General features: G+C 38.5%; 1 protein-coding gene across 6 annotated transcripts in view; it reads left to right on the top strand.

The window, feature by feature from the left end:
* The first annotated feature begins 12,720 nt into the window (after window positions 1–12,720).
* The window catches only part of PSIP1 (PC4 and SRSF1 interacting protein 1), a 37,838-nt gene continuing 30,458 nt past the window's right edge, over window positions 12,721–20,100 (top strand). For 3 of the 6 annotated variants that reach the window (XM_019739139.3, XM_074330361.2, XM_019739141.3), the window contains exons 1-3: window positions 12,721–12,923; window positions 13,463–13,672; window positions 16,815–16,891. In XM_019739139.3, the coding sequence (XP_019594698.1) occupies window positions 13,601–13,672; window positions 16,815–16,891 (149 nt within the window). In that variant the 5' untranslated portion in view covers window positions 12,721–12,923; window positions 13,463–13,600. The remainder of the gene's footprint in view (window positions 12,924–13,462; window positions 13,673–16,814; window positions 16,892–20,100) is intronic. The other 3 variants (XM_074330357.2, XM_074330359.2, XM_074330360.2) reach the window with 1 other exon arrangement.

Genomic DNA, 20,100 nt, shown 5'->3' with positions numbered 1-20,100 from the left:
TTTATTGTAAATTTATAGAGCTGTACATTTATAAAACCATCACCATAATCTAGTTTTACAACATTTCATCACCAGAAGGTTCCCTCATGCCTGTTTGCAGTCCCTCCTACCCAACTCTAGGAAATCACTGGTATGCTTTGTGCATATGTAGATTTGCCATTTATTGACATTTCATATAAATGGAATCATAATATCACATTCATTTTTAAAAGAGAAGAAGATTCATTATTTGTTTTTACATAAGTAATACATGTTAGCTCTTGAAAATTTAGAAATACATGTTTAAGAAAGGAAGAAAAAATTTAAAAAATCAATTATAACCCCATTACCAAGAGTTAATGACAAGCAATATATTTGTATACAAAAAAAAGAAAAGAAAAACAGAGAGAGAGAGAGAGAGAGAGAGAGAGAGAGAGAAGGAGAGATAAAGAGAGAGAGAGAGACAGAAGAGAGACAGAGAGAGAGAGAGAGATCTAAATCCTTTATTGTGGTCTGCAGACCCTGCATGATCTAGAGTCTTTCAATGTTATCTAATGCATTGTTCCCACACCTCTCTCCACATTCCAGTGAAAAAAGTTTTATTTCAGTTTCAGAAACATTCCAAGCTCTTTGAAGATGCTATTCATCTTGCGAGGAATTCTTCCTCACCCCCTGAATAACTAGCTCTTTCTCTTCCTTTAAGGGACTGTATAAACAAACCTCATCTCCACAGAAAGGTCATCCCTGACTGTCCTGCCTAAATTAATCACAGACTCACTCTTCTCTGTGTAATGTTTCCTTCATACCACTTGATTGAATAACTACCAATCTGAAGTTATTTTATTCATTCACCTGTTTGCCTTTTTGTTTGTGTTGTCTTCTCCACTTGATTGTAAATTCCATGAGGGCAGAATGGCCAATATCAATTATGTTTAATATCCCTAGCACTTCTCATCAAGCAGATAAGTATTAGTGGAATGAATGGGTTGAATAAATCTTCTCTGTATCACAGTTTCCTTATTAGCAAATGGGAATAAAATTCACCTTCGTCATATAATTTTTGTGAACACATAGTAAGTACTCAATAATTTATTACACTGTTGTAATTCTTTTAGAATCTTTTGGGAAGACTTTTTTGATTGCTTTATTCCCTTTGGACTTTTCAGTTTTATTTTGGTTTGGCAATTTCCTTCTCTTGGAACATCCTCTTACTTTGGGTTGTTTCATTCTATCCCATTCAATGTAGCTGGTGTAGTAAGAAGGCCTGGAGTCTGATCGTCCTACCCTCTACCCTAACTAGAAGACCAAGGAGAATTCAGAGTGGGGCCCAAGATTCAGAAGATAGGAAACGTGGAGATATCTTAGACCAGTGACTCTATGCTTTCAAGAGAAATGCTTCCTTTCCCTGTTCCCCTTTTTCCTTGGCTTTATCTTCCTGAGTGTCTTCTCCACTCTAGAGGAAAGTTTTCATGGTGCCTAGGAAAGGTCAAGTTTGGCCTGTTTGTTGTGAGGTTTGAGACAACAGGGATCAGAAAAATTACTACGAGATCACCTGAGATTCAACTCAGCGCAACAGATCCAAGCGTATACCTAGGGGATCAAAGATATACTGTAGCAAAGAACACTGTGCATTATCTTAGCTTCTCTATGCATGTTTCTTTGTGAGGTTTGGAGGCAGACTATTAACCACGGTCAAGATTCTCCTACTCACTCTCTCTCCATCAGGGACATGACTGACATACAGAATTTTCTATTTTTTCCTCTAATTTCCGGTCTATCCCAATGACCCTACTCTCCTACTATTAAGTTAGGACAAGAAGTGTTCATTTTAGGATGAGGAAAAAGTTCTAGAGATCGATGGTGGTGATGGTTGCACAACAATGTAAGTATACTTAATGCCACTGAACTGTATGCTTAAAAATGGCTAAAATGGTAAATTTTATATTAGAAAAAATACAAAATAAAAATTCAGTATATTTCTGTCCTCCTTTTTGTTCTACCCTAACCAGGAGGCAAAAAGTAGGAATGGATAAAAAGATACTGAATTGGATTTGAGAGGCTTGAGTAAGTTGAAGAGACTAGACTGAATGAGCAGCTGAGTTTTGCATCCTTCAGAAATAATTCTACATCTTAATTTTCCCTTTACCTAAAATGTCAGCGAAGAAAACACATGGCAGCTTCTCAGCATTGCTCCTGCATAACATTTATGACCATTTCCTCACCCATGTAACTGGCTGGACAATCGTACCTTTACAATGTATAAATCTACACTTGAACTTCATAATGAACATGGTCATATTTCCCTTCTCTATTCCTATACACTAGTGTGAAATTAAAGCTACAATCTAAGAAGTTTACGGTATTTAATTTTTATACAAAGAGGAAATGTATATCTGCATTAAAAAGATAAAATTCTATGTCTGCATAGTCCTCAAAAAATTGTTCTGACATTCATCAGTGGTGCTATTGAATATGGATAGAATGATCTAAAACCATTAAGTATTGCTTACTCATGCCATTGCATTACAAATTTTATGATGAGAAAAGCAAGCTTGAGTGAACGCATGCAACACTAAATAATGTAACTCTAAGCCCCAGAAGTCCATGTCACTAAAACCCTGCAAAAAGGAAAATAATTTCTGAATAGTCAGTGGAAATAAAATTATAGCTTAGTTATCTTAGTTCTGTGTTTATATTTTCACAATCAGTGTCTCTTCTATTTTTATATTGTTTAAAATGATTTATATTTTCCTTTACGAATATATATATATATAGTTTTTTCCAATATTGGTTATTTAATATTGCTTAAATTCTATGTACTAGAACAACTAATTTTGCTGTTCATAGCTAACTTATAACATGAACACTTGGGCAATATTATAAAGATCTGGAACTGTTATACAATATTCCTTGATTGGAAAAGGTAAATAAAGGTCCCATAGGGAAACTGAATTCAATACCCTTCTTTGAATTCTGAAAGTTGTTTATTTGTTGCTATGTTGGTATTTTTTACTTCTCTTGTTTTATAAATATTTTCGTACTTTGAGCTCCTGTGGTGGGTAGGACGGTATCTTGGATGTTCAATAAACATCTACAGTTGACTATTGGTTAGTTAAAGCAAAAATGGGGGAACTACATCACTCAATGATAAGCTACTAGCTAGAAGTAATGGTTCATAAACATGTTTGGCTAGGAGAGAAGCTGGATGTACTAGAGTATGTACAATTGTACCCAGAATGGAGAAACAGGAGAAGAATGCCAACAGAAATATAAGCACCAAGAGGAAAAACAAACAAACAAACAAACAAACAAACAAACAAACAAAAACTGGTAAAAGTCAAAAGACAAGACTGCCTAGGCAGGGTGTTATTGCCTAAATCCAAAAAAGGGACTTCTTCTTCCCCTCTAGGAGACAGGTACCAGGGAGAGAGGAAAACTAACTTTCACAGTAAGATCAATGAGTACAACAGGTGATCTAAGAATGACATTATTTGCTAGGACAAAAGGGATACATTTGGACTAAGACATAGTCTCAGCCCTCCAGAGAATACAATCATTTTACTACGCTGTGGTTCAACTTCCGTCTGTATAGTTTACTTAGTGTGGTGGTTTACTCTGTGTCAACTTGATTAAGCTGGATTACATTTCCCCAAATCCACTTCCCTGGAGGATTCCAAATTAGAGTTGGCCAAAAGAAGAACTTGTGACAGATTGGAAGGTGGCTGTAAAGCAGCAACCATTATCCTAAAGTTCACTGTGGTTAGATGCAGGAAGAGACAGAGATAGAGGATCAGAAGGGTCCAGCTTTGTCCTCATTCTTCTCCAATCCACAGCTGGTTTTCCGTCCCAACTCCTGAACCTGTTGACCAACAAGAGTCCCAGATGTTTGGCAGGTGAACCACAGAGGTGGCAGCTGAATGGAGGCACAACTTCCCCTCGATCTCCCCAGGAGTCTTCCCTGTACAGACCTATTTTGGCAGCTGGACATGCTTGGTTTCTCAGATTGACTCATTAGTTACTTACTACCTTTCTAATCTTCTAATACACCTTTTAGATCTTCACTTCTCTAGCTCCTACTACAATTGTGTACGGTCTACTTCCTATAAAAAAGAAAAAGAAGGAATTCTTCTCCCGTAACTTGTAGTGGTTCTGCTTCCCTGACTGAAAAAGTTATCAATTTCAGAAGAGACTGAGCTGACTGAAAAATTCTGAAATAATTATTTTTGGCTTAAAGTCCCCATTTAAGAATTTGTTGCTTTTAGCAGAAATACATAAAATTAAGAGGACTCTAACAATCATCTGGTGTGAAGTATGAAATGACTCTCATTAGATACCTGCTGTCAAAGATCTTCCAAACTAATTAGGGAGACGTAAGATTTACCCAAATGGATTACATGGCTATTATGCATATGTGTGGCAGACATCATTATTTGGCTAACTGAATTGCTATTCACAACCCCTTTCTCATTTGTACTTTCCAGGTAGGAGTGGATACTCATAGGTAACAGAAGTCTGGTCCAGTGAGACAAAAATAGGAAGCCTGCTGGGTGTGACTTTGGGAACAGCATTGTTTTCTAATCAAAAAGAGATGGATCTGGTTAGCCTATAAGGAATGATACAGTGGTGAGTTTCCTGCTGGGTTTTCTTCTGGCCTCACACATGTTGTGTTGGGTGCTGGAGAAGCCAACAACTGGAAATAACAACAGACACAAACACAAGAAAACACAAGTCTGCTCTCTCTAGCCAGTGAAGAAGGAGAGGGGCAGCCTAGCAAGACAGAAAAGTTTTAGACAATTACTACCCTACTTTAACCAAACACCATGGAAAAAATTGTGGTCCTAACTCCATGACAAAAGAAGGAAACTTGGAACTTCAGGAGGGAAGAAAGAACAGTCAAAAGAGTAAAAATATGGGTGAATAATAGACTTTACTTCTTCCCTTTAGTATTCTAAATTATGTTTGATGGCTGAAGCAAAAATGATAACCCTGTCTAATGTGGTTCTCACTGTAAGGGAAATATTTAAGACAATCATATTATAAATGGTGGAGGTTAAGGGACTTAAAGGGAGGTAAGGTTTCTACACTTCACTCAAACTGGTAATATGTCAACAGAAGTAGGCTATGATAAGTTATGTATGTATGATGTAATAACTAAAGCAACAACTGAAAAATTTTATACAAAGTAATACACTCAAAAACACTATGGATAAATCAAAAGGGAATTCTAACAGAAGTTCAAATAATATACATGAATGTAGAGAAAAGGAAACAAAGGAAAAAAACCCAAAAAAATCAAATGCCAGAATTAAGCCCTAACATATCAATAATTACATTAATGTAAATGGTTTAAATACACCAATTAAAAGACAGAGATTGGCAGCATGAATTAAAAATATGACCCAACTATCTGCTGTCTACAAGAAACATACTTCAAATATAAAAACACATTAGTAAAAAGAGGCAAAAAGTAATATCATGAAAACATATATTAAAAGAAAAATGAATAGCTATATTAAACAGGTGAACTAGATTTTTTTTTCTTTTTAAGGAGGGCGCAGCTCACTGTGGCCCATGTGGGGATCGAACCTGCAACCATTGGTATTATTAACATAATGCTCTAACCAACTGAGTTAATTGGCCGCATCGGTAAACTAGATTTCCAAGCAAGACAGATTACCAGAGACAAACATTAAATAATGATAAAAGGGTCCATTCATTAGGAAACCATAGCAATCCTAAATGTATAGACACCAAACAAAGAGGTACAAAATATATGAAGCAAAAATTGATAGAACTGAAAGAAAAAAATAGATAAAACAACAACTATAGTTGGAGATTGCAATATCTCTCTCAACAATTGATAGGACAACTAGGCAGAAAAATAATGAAGGATATAGAAGAACTCAATAGTACCATCAACCAGCAAGATATTATTGACATTTATTAAATATTCCACCCAACAAAAGCAGAACATAAAGTCTTTTCAAGCACCCATAGAACATATACAAGATGGACCACATCCAGGGCCAGAAAATAATCCTCAAAAAACTATAAAATAACTGAAATCATATAAAGTGTGTGCTTTGACCCTATTTGCAGATAACGTGATTGTTTATGTAGAAAATCCTAAAGAAACCTATTAAAAAACAAAAAACAAGAAACCTCCATAAAACTAGTAAGTGAGTTCAGCGAGGTCTCAAAATACAAGATAAACATACAAAAATCAATTCATATATTAGCAACGAACACCTGGACATTGACATTAAAATTACAATAGTTCCAAAAAATTAGATACTTAGTTATATATCTAACAAACCATATATGGGCTTGTATGCTGAAAACTACAAAATGGTAATGAAAGAAATTAAAGATGCTCTGAATTAGTGGAGAGACATACTGTGTTCATAGATTAGAAGATGCAACCTAGTAAAGATATCAATTCTCCCCAAATTAATATGTAAGTTTGACATAATTCCTATATAAATCTCAGGAAGATTTTAAAAACATATATAGACAAGCTTATTCTAAAATGTTATGGAAAAGCAAGAAACTAGAACAGCCAGAAATTTATTGAAAAACAAGAATGAAGTGGAAGGAATCACTCTACTTAGTTTTATAATTTACTACAGAGCTTCATTAATCAAGACAGTGTGGTAGTACTTCAGTAATCAAGACTGTGGCCCAGAAAGAAAGACACAATGGTCAATTGAACAACATAGATAAATAAGTCCACACAAGTACAGCAAAGTGATTTTTGACAAAGATAAAAAAGCAATTCAATGAAATAAGGATAGTTTTTTCAGCAAAGGTGCTATAGGCAAAAAAAATGAACCTCCATCTAAACTCCATACCTTATTTAAGACAAACAAACAAACAAACAAACAAACCTCAAAATGGATCATAGATTTAAATATAAGATGTTAAACTATACATGACTTTTAGAAGAAAACATAGGAGAAAAAACGCTTTGGAACCTAGGGCTCAGTGAAAGATTCTTAGACATGACAACAAACACATAATCTAGAAAAGAAAAATAAATTGGACTTCATCACAATTATCAACTTTTAGTCTGTGAAAGATCATGTCAAGAAGATGACAAGACAAGCTATAGATTGGGAGAAAATATTCACAAATCATACCCGACAAAAGATTCTTATCTAAAATATGCAGAGAATGCTAAAAACTGAATGGTAAAAAAAACCGTGATCCATTTAGAAGATGAGCAAAGGACACGAAGAGACATTTCACCAAAAGATGACATACAGATAGTAAATAAGCACATGAAAGGATGTTTAATATCACATCTACTAGAACAGTGAACAGAAAACATAGTGGTAATTACAAATGGTGGTGAAGGTGTGAAAATAACTAGATCTCTAATACATTCATTGTTGATGGGAATATAAAATGGTACAGCCACTCGGAACACAGTTTGCAGTTTCTTGAAAAACTAAGTATGCAACTACCACATGACCCAGTAATTGCTAATTGCATTCCTGGGTATGTATCTCAGAGGCATGAAAACTTACAGCTACACAAAAATTGTACATGAATGTTCATGGAAGTATTATTTGTAATAGCAAAAATCTGAAAACACCCAAAATATCCTTCAACAGGTTAATGGTTAAACAAATGGTGTCAATCTATACCATGGAATCTAGTCAGATATAAAAAGAAATGCACTATTGATATAGGGAACAACTTGGATGGATTTCAAAAGCATTATTAAGGTGAGTGGAAAAAGCCTATCTGAAAAGGTCACATACTATATGATTCCATATATAATGGAATGAAACGACAAAATTTTAGGGATGGAGAATGATTAGTGATTACCAAGCGTCAGGAATTGTAAGGTGGAGGGGGATGAACTGACTATAAAGTTGGTAGCACTAGAGAGATAGATAGTCATGGTGATGAAGATGAAGAAATGAAAACATTGTAGAGGCCACGTGTTAAAATACACACACACACACACACACACACGAGAAAACACTACATAATATTGTATTTCTCTGTCTCTGGTAGACTGTTTCCTAATAACTTGCTAATAACTATAAACACAGCAGATTTTCCTTGCCTTAAGCAATTCCCGTCCCTTGATTCTTCAATATATAAATATTTTTTTCACTTTTTATTTTGAAATAAGTGCAGATTCACAGAAAGCTGAAAAAATAATACCTAACATTCCTGTGTACCCTTCACCCATTTTCCCCAGTGGTTACATCTTAACTAACTATAATACAATGATGAAACTAGGAAATTGACATTGTACTTGTATATGTATAGTTCCCTGCTATTTTTATCACATGTGCAGATTCCTGCAATCTCTATCACAATCAAGATACAGAACTACCCCATCACCATGAATATCTCCCTAGTGCTACCACTTTATCCTCATCCCATCCCCCTCCATTTTACAATTTCTAACCCTTGGCAATCATTAGTCATTTCTCCACCCCTGGAAGAACCAAAGGCACAAAAATAATTAAAGAAATTATCGTTATTAGCAGGCTTATTCACCAGAACAAGGGATCATTCATTGCATTTTCCAAGCCACACCTTTCAGGCACCTAACTCAGGAAGTGAGAACACGCAGGATAATGAGACAGAACGTACAAGGCAGAATATGAAGATGATGAGGAAAGAAAAAAGGCGCGCGCGCACCCCCACCCCCCCCCAAAAGCCAGTCAGAAGAGTAAAGAGCAGCGTGGCTCACAAACGTGGGGTAAGAGAAGCTTTAACTGAGACCGAACGTGGAGATGTAAGAAAGAAGCCAATCAAGTGTCTGAGACGAGAAGTAATTACAGGGAAGTAGTGCTGTGATGTTAAAAAAAATCCCACTGGAACAGCCCACAGGGAAGGCAACTGTCAAATCACGTCCTGGCCCAGCTTCTTTCCAGCTGTTCTGATGACCAGGCAAGCCTCATCAATGCTTCTCTTATCCGTCATGTCTGAGAACAGCTCTCCTCAATGGTAAACCAGCTCAGCAGTGTCTCAAATTGCTGCCTCCCAAACTAGTACATCTCAATTTTTCCCCTCCTAAGGGCCAAAGTTCCAAATGATTATTAATTTCTGGGGGAGCTAGGCCTAGACCAGATTTATGACACAGGTGACTGAATTAGCTCTTTGATTAATGCGTTTTTTTTTCTTCCCCATATTCTTGTTAACATTCCCATCATGAGGCTTAAAATATCACTCATGAGAAAACGTTCAATAATTGCTGTTAACACCAATAATTTGAAGGTGTGTTCCAGTGCGGATTGATGTATATTATATGTAAAAGATGTGAAGGAATGGATTAGCATTGCTGAAGTTGGGGGATAAATATCAGATCTCATTGAGAATGATTTCCATTAAAATGGTTACAACGAATGTATTTGTAGTTAATGAAAAATGTCAGTGTTTTTTAAAGGGTTACATACATGAAAAATCCACAAAGTCAAAACAAATATAAATACCCTCAAGTGTCTTATCTGCTTCAACCTCCCAGTGCTCTCATTCATTCAACAAATATTTATTGAGAAAAATTTCACTGCATCCTGCTAAACGCTAGGAACTGATCACAGAAACAGTGCCTGCTTCTAAGTAGTTTAAAGACTGTCAGTAAGATTGTAGATAAGAAATTATGCCACAGTAAGATGAGGACAGAAGCTTTTCCAAGAGGAGATTTTTGGGTTGAGTCTTTTAGGACTAGAAGGAGTTAAACAGAATGGGCTGGTGGTGGGGACAAGCTGGGGAATGGGGTGGGGTAAAGGGAGGTTGTTAGGAAATTTGAAGCTGGGAATACTTTCAAGTCCAAAGACAGAAGGTAGAAGAGTGCTGGGCTGCTTTTACTTCCAGCATCTTTTTCTAATTATAAGCTGTTCTGCCTGCTGCGCTTTTGGCCCCCTGCTCCACCTAGAGGTGGTGTGGCATCACACAAAAGGGGACTGGAGAACAGACTAGCTGGAATGCTGCCTTGACTGCTTGACTGGATCTGTGATTCTAGGCAAGCTGCTGAACTTTAAGCCTTTCTCATCTGTAAAATGGGGATAGTAACACCCAGATTAAATGAAAGAATGTAAATCAAGCTCCTGCCTCAATTCATTTAGATCTCCTTGCCCCTTCCCTCTTGCTTCAGTTGTTTTGAAAATTGTATTCTTCTTACAACTTTCTCATTGCTCCTTTAATCCCTATCTTGTCATACTTCTGCTGGCGTCCCCACTAGGAAGGCTGACTATGGGGGAGGGGTGAATCAAACACAGCTAGAGAGGAGCACAGCCTTTCACTAGTTCAGAAAAGCAATCCAAGTGGCTTTGATGAGCCCAATCCTCCTTCCTCTCCTCCTCCTCCCCTTCCATTTGCAACTGCTGCTCCCAGGGATCCTGGGCTTTTGTTCTCTGGAGGATTAAACTACCACCTGTTTTGCCCTAACTTATTGTTTACAGGGTATCAACCATTGTCTACAGACTATCAAATTGAAATTGCCAAAACTTAAAGATAGCAAGAGCTAAGTTTGTACCTTTTTAAAAAAATACTAAAACATCAATACTTTTCCATCTTACCTCCACTTCTCATTTCTTTTCTGAGGACCGCCCCCATCACAATCATCACTCCATCTGTCCTTACTGGTACTATTATTTAACACTAATAGTTACCTTTTAATATTAATTGTAATTTATAATTTACCTATTTTGTCTGTCTTCCCTACTTGATTTTAAGTTCCTATAGTAGTTCTGTAGTAGCCTCGGTATCTGTAGTTTCTCAAAATTAAATATGCATAAGAATCACCTGGGGATCTTGTTAAAATGTAGATTCTGACTTAGCAGGTCTGGGGAGGGCTGAGTTTCTTCTAACAAGCTCCCAGGTGAAGCTGGTGTTGCTGGGCCCTGGACCACGCTTGAGGTTACAAAGCCTTACATGGCTTAGAACAAAGGAGGTGCACAAGAAATGGTTGCTGGATGATTGATGCCTTCGTCTCTCCTACTCAGTGTCTGGGAATTTTCGTCAATACATCTTTCTCCACTTTTTCCTGGGCACGATTTATGACAAACACCTGACAGTTATTTCTTTGTGTACTTAGCTGTGCTCTTCCTTGCCTTTTCAGTCACCAGTCTCATCCAGAAGTGGGTCATGCAGGGCGTACAATCATAACCTACAGGCTCTTTCTACTGTCATCTACTTTGTAGCAAACAGTAACTTTTAAAAGAATCATGTTTACCGCTTACTTGCTCAGCAACTATAGTAGCTCCCAAATATACCTTTTATCAAACTCAAAGTCAGGATGAGAAGTTTCAAAACATTTCTCCAACCTTTCCCTCTCCCTTGCCAGTCAGTTTCTCTTTTTGCACCACTTGGAATCCTCTGCATGTTGCTGAGGTATGATTTACTCTTTGGAACTCCTTGCAGGACAATATGCATTGGGAATGTCTTTCCTTTTAAAGGCATGTGTATCTCCTTCAAAAAATTATTCTCAATGTTTACCTACTTAAAGCTTTTCCTCATTTATTCCTAGTTATGAGTCCTTCATATAAAGGAGTATGAGCTACATACTATTTATATTTTTATATTCTTATGCTTTTTTCGTATTTTCATTCTCTTTTAAATGCTTGCTATTCATGGTTGTATGCCCAGCACCTGAGTGCCTGACTCAGAGTAGCTACTTTTTTGGGAGAGTTCAATGAAGGATGAAACAAAACTTAAGATTAATTTTTATCAATTTTCAAAATACCTTATTTACTACATTTATTGGCAACTTGGGTGAATGTTAATGGTTAAAATTAGACAATTCTGGTGATGTAGTTCTGGTGCAATAAAAATATTAAAATATCAATTCACACCAGAAGGCTTGGCCTATTACTGTCAACATAATAAAAAAACGTATCAGCTAAAGGACCAAAAAATAAAATGACTTTAGAAATCCCTTGAAGGGTATTTAAATAAATAAGACATTTTTGGTTCAGTAACATTTCTACACTACCACTTACCAGCTGCCATTCTAGTAGGGAAATAGTAGGGAAATAAAATTTAGATGGCAGCTAAAATTTACTTAGGGCCCAAACCCACATCCTATCTAAAGGGCTATGCTTTCCTGTCATTGTTTTCTACCCATCACATTTTGCATTCGTTAGGATTGCATTTTCTTAACAGTTCTTGTGCTTTAAATTCAAAAGAAAAGAAACGGGCTCTCTCATATTACAATTTCAAGGAAAAGTTGCCTGCAAGGCCCATTCAGCGAAGTGTAACAGGCCTACAAGCTGCACACCCTGCAACCGCCTCATGCTCCGATTTCATCTATGGGTTTTTGTACAGTTCTTTTTTGGATGGTGCAAACAGCGCAAGTGCAGCATTAAAGCCTCCCCACCCTGGGAAACGATGCAAGAACATGCAGCTTAGGCTGCCAGGTTCTCCCTAACATACAACCAAGGGCTGGAGGCCAGGATACCCGCCCCCAAACCCCGTGCACAACAATCGTTTCCTCCCTCCCCGCCTTTTACATACAGTACACATACAAAATACACACACGAAGAGCTGCCAGCGGGGCGGGCCGGGCTCCACCACTCCGCAAGCCGCAGGGGGGAGCTGCAGCAATAGTATCTATTTTCGCAACCCCCTTTTTCCTTCCTATCCGTCTCTCCCTCCATCTGGCAGTAACTATTAGGCAAAAGCGAACTGGAGGCTCTGGGGTCTTCTGTAGTTCTGCTTTGGTGCCACACACCTTACGCGGGTGCTGCGTTGTGCCCCCTTCCTCGGCGAGCAGTTGGTCTCGCCCTAGGGCTAGCGGGCGCCGAGCGGGAGCCGCGCGGGAGCAGCGCAGCAGCGGCGGCGGCGGCAGCGGCGGCGGCGGTTGCGATTTGGAGCCGTTGAGACGCCTCTGCGGCAGCTGGTGGCGCAGGTGGCTTGCGTGGACGCGGGCAGAGGCGGCCGGCCCGCCACTGCAGCCTCAGCGCCCGCTGCCCCGGCAGGTGAGCGGGCGGCGTTGACTCGCCCCGCCCCCCCTCGGTGGCCTCGCTCCTGGCTGTAGCGGGGAAGTGGCTGCGGCCCGCCCGGGAGCCGAGTGGCAGCCTGGGGCTGCAACCATCGAGAAGCAGGTTGGGGGGAGAGAGGTCGTGGGTGGATGGAGGGGGAACGTTCCCCTTTCTTTTGCCATCCTTTTTTCTCTCCTCCAGACCTCCTCCCTCTGGGGGCTTAAGCCCGGGGGAAAAAGCCAGAGGAAAGATGGGGCGGGAGAAAGGGAATTCGGGGCTGAGAAGCATCTCTGCCTCAGGTGGTGGCGTCTTTTCGGTGGTAGAGCCGTGGACCTGCTGAAGCCTGGAGGTGTAGCTCTGGGGCTGCGGAGGCCGCGCACTCGCGGGGGAGGAGCGGGAGGCTGCTCTCCCCTCACTCTCCCACCCCCACCCCTCTCGTCCTCCCCTCCGCGGTCCTCCCCCTCCCCCGTTCCTCCCCGTAGGCCCCTCCCTTCGGGTTTCTTAGCTTTAACAGTCCTCCGTGCTCTCCCTCGCAGGCGCTTCGGGACACCCCGAGGCATCCTCCGGTTGCTGCTGCCCGCCCCCAGAGCCTCAGCTCCTGTTTGTCCGCCTTCATTCCTACCGCCGCACCTCCTCCCTGGGCTTCGTACCCCCGGCATCGCCCCTAGCGAAACATGACTCGCGATTTCAAACCTGGAGACCTCATCTTCGCCAAGATGAAAGGTTATCCCCATTGGCCAGCTCGAGTAAGTGATTTTTAGCCATCGCATGTAGCGGTGCTACCTTCCTTAAAGGCCTCCATCCTACTCCTTTTCTTAATTTTTTTTTCTCGTGTCCTTTCTCCCCCTCGTTTTCCCATGTAATTGGAAAAATCCAGGTGTTTCTGCATACTTAGGTATGTCCCTACAGTTTGTTTTTGACAGTCTCCGGTAGGTTTTCTTAACAAAATATTTTAATGAGATGCCAGTTAATGTTTCATTGTAGGGGAAAAAAATCAGTATGGATTTTGTTTAAAAATTAATGTAACATTGACATTTTAATGTTGAGTAAAATAGATAGTATCAATGAAATCTGTGCAAACTCTTGGATGTTAAAGAGGTGGAGATAGGTGATTAAATTGGATTTGTAGGTATAATATTTTTTCATAATTTGCAGTTGAGAGGCCTGGATTTGCTTGATTAATAGATTTAGGACTAGATAGTCATGAAAGTTGTACATTAAGTTAGCATCAAGGAAAGTCTAGAAAATTTATTTTCACGATTTTATCCGTGAAGTTTGCCTTATGACCTTGAAGAAGTTGTTTTACCTCTTTTTTTGTTTCCAGTGGGCAAAAGGAGTAGACGCAGATTCCTGGTTGCCTGTCTAGTGCTACAGAGAGGTGATTAAGAACTCGGGATTTTTTGTAACATTTAGGAATTGTGTCTCTAAATATCTAGCGCCATTTTCAGGAAAAGATCTTTTCATTAGTTTATGGTAGGACTTAGAGTCTAAGATAGTGATGGAACTTAAAAAAAAAAGTTGAGATCCATTAGATTAGTATACTAGCTCAAAATCCTTAAATATAAACATGTGGTATTCTAAAGTTGTAATTCCCACTAATTTATTCTTCTTTGAGGAGTGTATTTCTTAAAGATAATTAAAATTATGTTAGCTGGAGGAAATATACCTATTGGGTACAGAGAATCCTAGAGTAAGTTGCTGAGTGCTATCCAAATATAAAATGTTCAGTGTTTCTTGACTTCCCATTCAGCTCTTTACAGACTCAGGTTTATAGGTTTCCTTCCCCAATGTGGAAAAAATTTTCCCCACAGTCTGTCAAGGATACCTTTTTAGTAGAGTCTTAACTGGAACAATCCTTAATCATAATTCTTGTCTATATATTTGATCCTCTAATATATTTCCTTTATGATAACCTTTTATTTTAACTCATGTTCATGCCTTGACTTCGAATAGATTGTAAGGATCTTGAGGGCAGTAAACAAACTGAATTTCTTTATATTCCCCCCACAGTCCTTAGTACGGAGTCATACACTTACAAAACACTAGTTCGTGTTTAGAGATAGGAAAACTTGGCAGGTTTAGGGCCCCTCCAAGATACTTTTCTCATGGTTTTAGCACCCTTATTTATTTTGAAGTGTTATAAAATCTGAAGTAATGAGATACATCTATATATTCAGATTTCTGTGCCACAATGCAGTTAAAAGCCAAATGAAAATGTTTTAAAAATTACCTACTTTTTTTCCAAATCATCCTCCCCACATACTTCAGTATGTTAGGTGACTAAGAGTTCGTGCTGATAAAAGCAAAATAAAGGAGTCTTAGAAGAGCCAGAGTATTTTCCTTTTTTAACAAGTTCTATATTTAATAAGTTCATTTGTATTGGAATGGGATATTTTGTCTCTTTCCTTTCCTCATTTCTTATAATTGATTTAATTTGATTTTGATATATTATCTATGTTCAAGAATTGCTTTCTTCTGTCTCCAATCTCACAAATTTTAAGTCTTTGTTCTAGAGAGTTTAGCGTATGTATTTAAGATCGCAGTTGTGAAGGTTACAACCATTGTTCCTGTTTTGATTTTAACATTTTATGTCTAAATATCCCAAACTTGAGTAATTTTTAAGTCTTGCACATATCATATAATTCTGTACCAGTATTAATCATTTTTAATGTCAACTTTAAAAAATTTCCTAACATTTATTAAATTGTAGGTGCTAGACATTTGCACAAACTTTTATAGCTGTTTGCTAACATAAAGAAGCATATGAACTGGGTTGACAGAATATATCCCTTATCTTAAAGCCTCTAAGGATTTTCACAATTCTTGGCACCTTCTCACAAAGTTGAAATGACAGGTGAAGTAGTCATTGGAGAGGTGAGGAAATTAAAGTCCCTGAGGGTGTTGGGTGGTAATGATTCAACTGATGCCTGAAATCTTCACACTGCCAACCAGTCAGATCACCCCCGTGGTCTTTTCTTCAATATGGTAATAAATGCAGAGGACCCATTTAAGTGGGTCCTCTGATGGTCTGCTCCGTTCTTAACAAACTCAACTGATTTTTCAATTAAAGTGTCTTTGAAGTAATGAAAATAAATGTTATTATGAAGTTTAAACAGTAATGAAATAAAAATGTTATCAAATCCTGGCAAGACACTACTTCCTGATGACTTTAACTCTGAGGTCTGCTTTCCCTTTATTGATAAGCGAAAGTAACAAATATTACAGATGTGTTACACATAATAGCACCTGATGTTTTTTTCCTTACTTAATTAGAAGGATTGAAAGAGAAATAAAAAGGAACAACAGGTAACCTCATGTGATTCAGCCATGTAGTTACACGATCTTTTCAGAATATGTATTTCAGACGGGAATACTGCTTTAAGCTTTTGCTAATGTCTATTTTTACATTACTCCAATATTTGTATAGCCTCCCTGCAGAAATATAATTTTGGATTTTTGAACAGGTTTAGACTTCCTTATCTGAAATACTTAAGGTCATGTGTTTAAAAATTCAGAGTTAGGGGATTTTAGAAAGGTAATGATGGTACGTAGGGCATATGTTTTGTTCCTGATCGGGCCTGAGTTGGTACGTGATAAACTAACACAGTATTTTTGCAGACAAGCATTTTTATACTAGAAAAACTAGTAGATAAAAGAAATGATGGAATAACTTCACTGTCGGACCAGGTTTTGCCACCAAATGAGTTTTCAGAAATGTCTTGTTTTTTAGAATTTCTTGGGTTTCAGAGCTAGAGATAAAGGATTATGGACTGTAATACTGGTCCGCTTTATATCAGATCCCTTTTGGATGTCTTGTTCCCAGTTTATTCTGTTGTAATGAGGTATGTATGATTTAAAAGATTTTAATTTTTCTGATCTTTCTTTTAGGTAGATGAAGTTCCTGATGGAGCTGTAAAGCCACCCACAAACAAACTACCCATTTTCTTTTTTGGAACTCACGAGACGTAAGTCCTTTTAGCGCTAAAGGCAAATCAGAGTTAATTTAACAGGGTCATTGAGCATAAAATGAAAATCAAGTAGAGATCAATTCAAAGGGAAAATAGTAAAGTAATAGGAAACTTTAAAATCATCTTTGAATTTTGGAAAAAGTCTGTCTACCTTTTTAAATGTTTTAGGGTAGAAAAATTAGACACTGTAGGTTTAACTTTTATTGGAAGAGATATTTCCTTAGTCATAAAAGAAAGATACGTAAGGATCCTCTCAGCAACTAGAATGACTGATGGATAAAAGTATGTTAAGGAAAATTTTAAGTCATGTAGTATTCATCTTTAGTATAAGTGCTTTTTCATAAGGACAACCTCTGGCATCTTATTTTAGGCTTTGTTATAGTAAGTGATATATTGTGGGAAAGATGAAAAGAAATCTGCCTAGTTCCCTCTGTATTTATATAGTTTTGAGAGCCACTGTGACTGCTCTGCTGCCCCTGGTGGATATGTGGGCAGAGAACCTGATTTGATGAAACAAATTAATTTTTCAAGAATTGCAGCTGAGTATTGAATTATTACTTCTAAGTGCATAGGATTACTCTACGGGCTATCTCATTCATTTTGGAAAATAATATCCTACATACTTTAATAGCCTTACTGTCTCCGATTTTTGGACTTGAAGTTTAGAGTTTACAGTAATTTTGGTAAGGTCAGCTTGTTTACCTGGGACTGAGAGAAACAAAGCTGTTAGTATTCTAATTATAATTATGTATTCCTAAGAGTCTACAATGGCAACATTGTTTTAATGTTGCATAGCTACTATATGAACTTGCCTATAATTTCTTTTTACAGTTTTATTGAGATGTAATTTATGTCACGAAGTTCACTTGTTAAAAGTGTGTAATTCAGTGGATCTTAGTATATTTACTTCCATACTGTTTAGCGGTCATTGTCCATTTCCTCCTCCCCAGCCCTAGACAACCACTAGTTTACTGTCTGCTGGATTTGCCAATTCTGGACATTTCATATTAATGGTATCATGAAATGCCACATAATTATTTTTAAAATATAGTTTTGTGGGGCCGGCCCACCGGGTGGTTGGAGCGCCATACTCCTAATGCCGAGGTGGCTGGTTTGATTCCCACATGGGCCAGTGAGCTGCGCCCTCTACCGCTCTGATTGTGAATAACGGCTCTCCTTGGAGCTGGGCTGCTGTGAGCAGCTGTGGGCTGACCAGCAACCGACTGCTTCAGCCAGGGGGAGTGCAAGGCTCATAATACCAGCATGGGCCAGGGAGCTGTGTCCTACACAACCAGACTGAGAAACAACAGCTTGAACCGGAGTTGGGGGGTGGGGAGGCGGAAAAAGGGGAGAAAAATGGGACTGACCTTCACCATAATTACTCTGAGTTGGGTTTAGGTATATCCTATATATAAGAATTAATTTTGTAAGGAATGATGAATTTCTCATTTCATGGGATAACTACCATTTCAAAAACTTCCATAAATTTATTAGGGGAAGGTATCCTAATAGAGTATTTGTGTGCTGTGTATTGGAATAAGTTGTCAGAGTCTGGTACCAGGTCAGACTGCACCAGCATCCCCTGGAAACTTCAGTTAGACATGGAAATTCTTAGGTCCTACCTTTGATCTACTGATCAGAAACTGAGGTGTGGGGGCCCAGCAATCTAACAAGCCTTCTAGATGATTCTGATGCATGTGAAATTTACTGTATTAGAATAATTCGAGTAGATATATCTTAGAATTTTTCTGTTTTACAAGTTCAGAATTTTTTAAACTTGATTTTTCTGCAATGTGACAGAATATATATGTATCTCCTTATTTTATAGAACACATAGTTCATTCTTATGTTAAATTTAGATGAATGATCATACCTTCCCCAACATTTAAAAATGAGGATTTTTACATTGTGTCTGTAAATTTTAAATCATCCACCAGATATCTAAACCTTCATAATCTTTGTTGGGTTAGTAACAAAGCAGTGGTATTAAGGGGTTAATGAAGACAATTACTAATATCAAGAAATTAGAATATATTCAAGGAATTAGAATGTAACTTTAATATTAAGCTAATATTACACTTTTATTGCAAAATGCACTTGTAATGTTTTGTGCCTTAGTGTTCTCATCAGTGTACCATTTACCTTTGGAAGGGCAGTGCTGCTGTGTCTATTAGTCTGGTGACTTAACTTTTTTTTGTACTTAAGGTTAGTTTTTAGAAATAGATGTTTGCTGATTTGCTTTTTCTTCCTCAAAAGTTGGGAGGGTGGTTATTTGAACCTTTCAGTTTGGATTTTGCATAAATGGGAGTTTATTCTTAAAGAGCCTGTAGTTAAGGAGATGTAATTAACATATGTAGTTTAAAACATAAAATGGCAACTTAGAAAACTGCTTATTCATAACTGATTTACAAAGATATATTTATTGTGTATTTAGAGCAGAATTCTTGTGTAATTTTTTTCCCCCCTCTTCCACTTCCTCCCCGCCCACCACCACCACTCCGGTTCAAGCCGTTGTTTCTCACTCTGGTTGTGTAGGACACAGCTCCCTGACCCATGCTGGTATGATGAGCCTTGCGCTCCCCCCCCACCCCCCCAGGCAGTCAGTCACCACTCTTTGGTAGGCCGCTCAGCAGCTCACGGCAGTTGTCGGCAGTTGTCGGCAGTTGTCGGCAGTTCTCGCCTGCTGCTGGCCGCTCACCGCTCGCTTTGGCCACCAGCCGCACATGGCAGCACTCGTGCAGCTTACGCCAACCTCCGGCTGCTCATGGCCGCCCAGCTCCAGAGAGAGCTGTTGTTCACAATCTTAGCTGTAGAGGGCGCAGCTCACTGGCTCATGTGGGAATCGAATTGGCAACCTCGGCATGAGGAGCATGGTGCCCCAACTGCCACCGGGCCAGCCCAACTTTTTTATGAAAACATCTGGATTTTCTTAGCGTATTTTGACATTCACAGTAAATTCACCCAGCAATCAAGTTTTGAATATTAGACAATAAAGGTAAACAACTGTGAGCATATACTAGTAGGTATGTTAAAACGAACATCTTCAAAGCAGATTCTTAGTAAATGAGACTGACATGGACCTAGTGTTTTTCTGGAGCCCAAGTCTTGGCATTCTCTTTGTTTACATGTTAGTCTTTACCCTTCCTTCCACATCCAGTCAGCCAGCAAGTGTTGTTCTTTTCCTTTAAAGTGCATTCTGATCTGTC

Source organism: Rhinolophus sinicus, chromosome 16, assembly GCF_057876585.1.
Source record: "Rhinolophus sinicus isolate RSI-liver-muscle chromosome 16, RSI-T2T, whole genome shotgun sequence".
Taxonomy (NCBI): domain Eukaryota; kingdom Metazoa; phylum Chordata; class Mammalia; order Chiroptera; family Rhinolophidae; genus Rhinolophus; species Rhinolophus sinicus.
The sequence above is the reverse complement of the archived record's forward strand: the minus strand, read 5'-3'. Positions and strand labels throughout refer to the sequence as shown.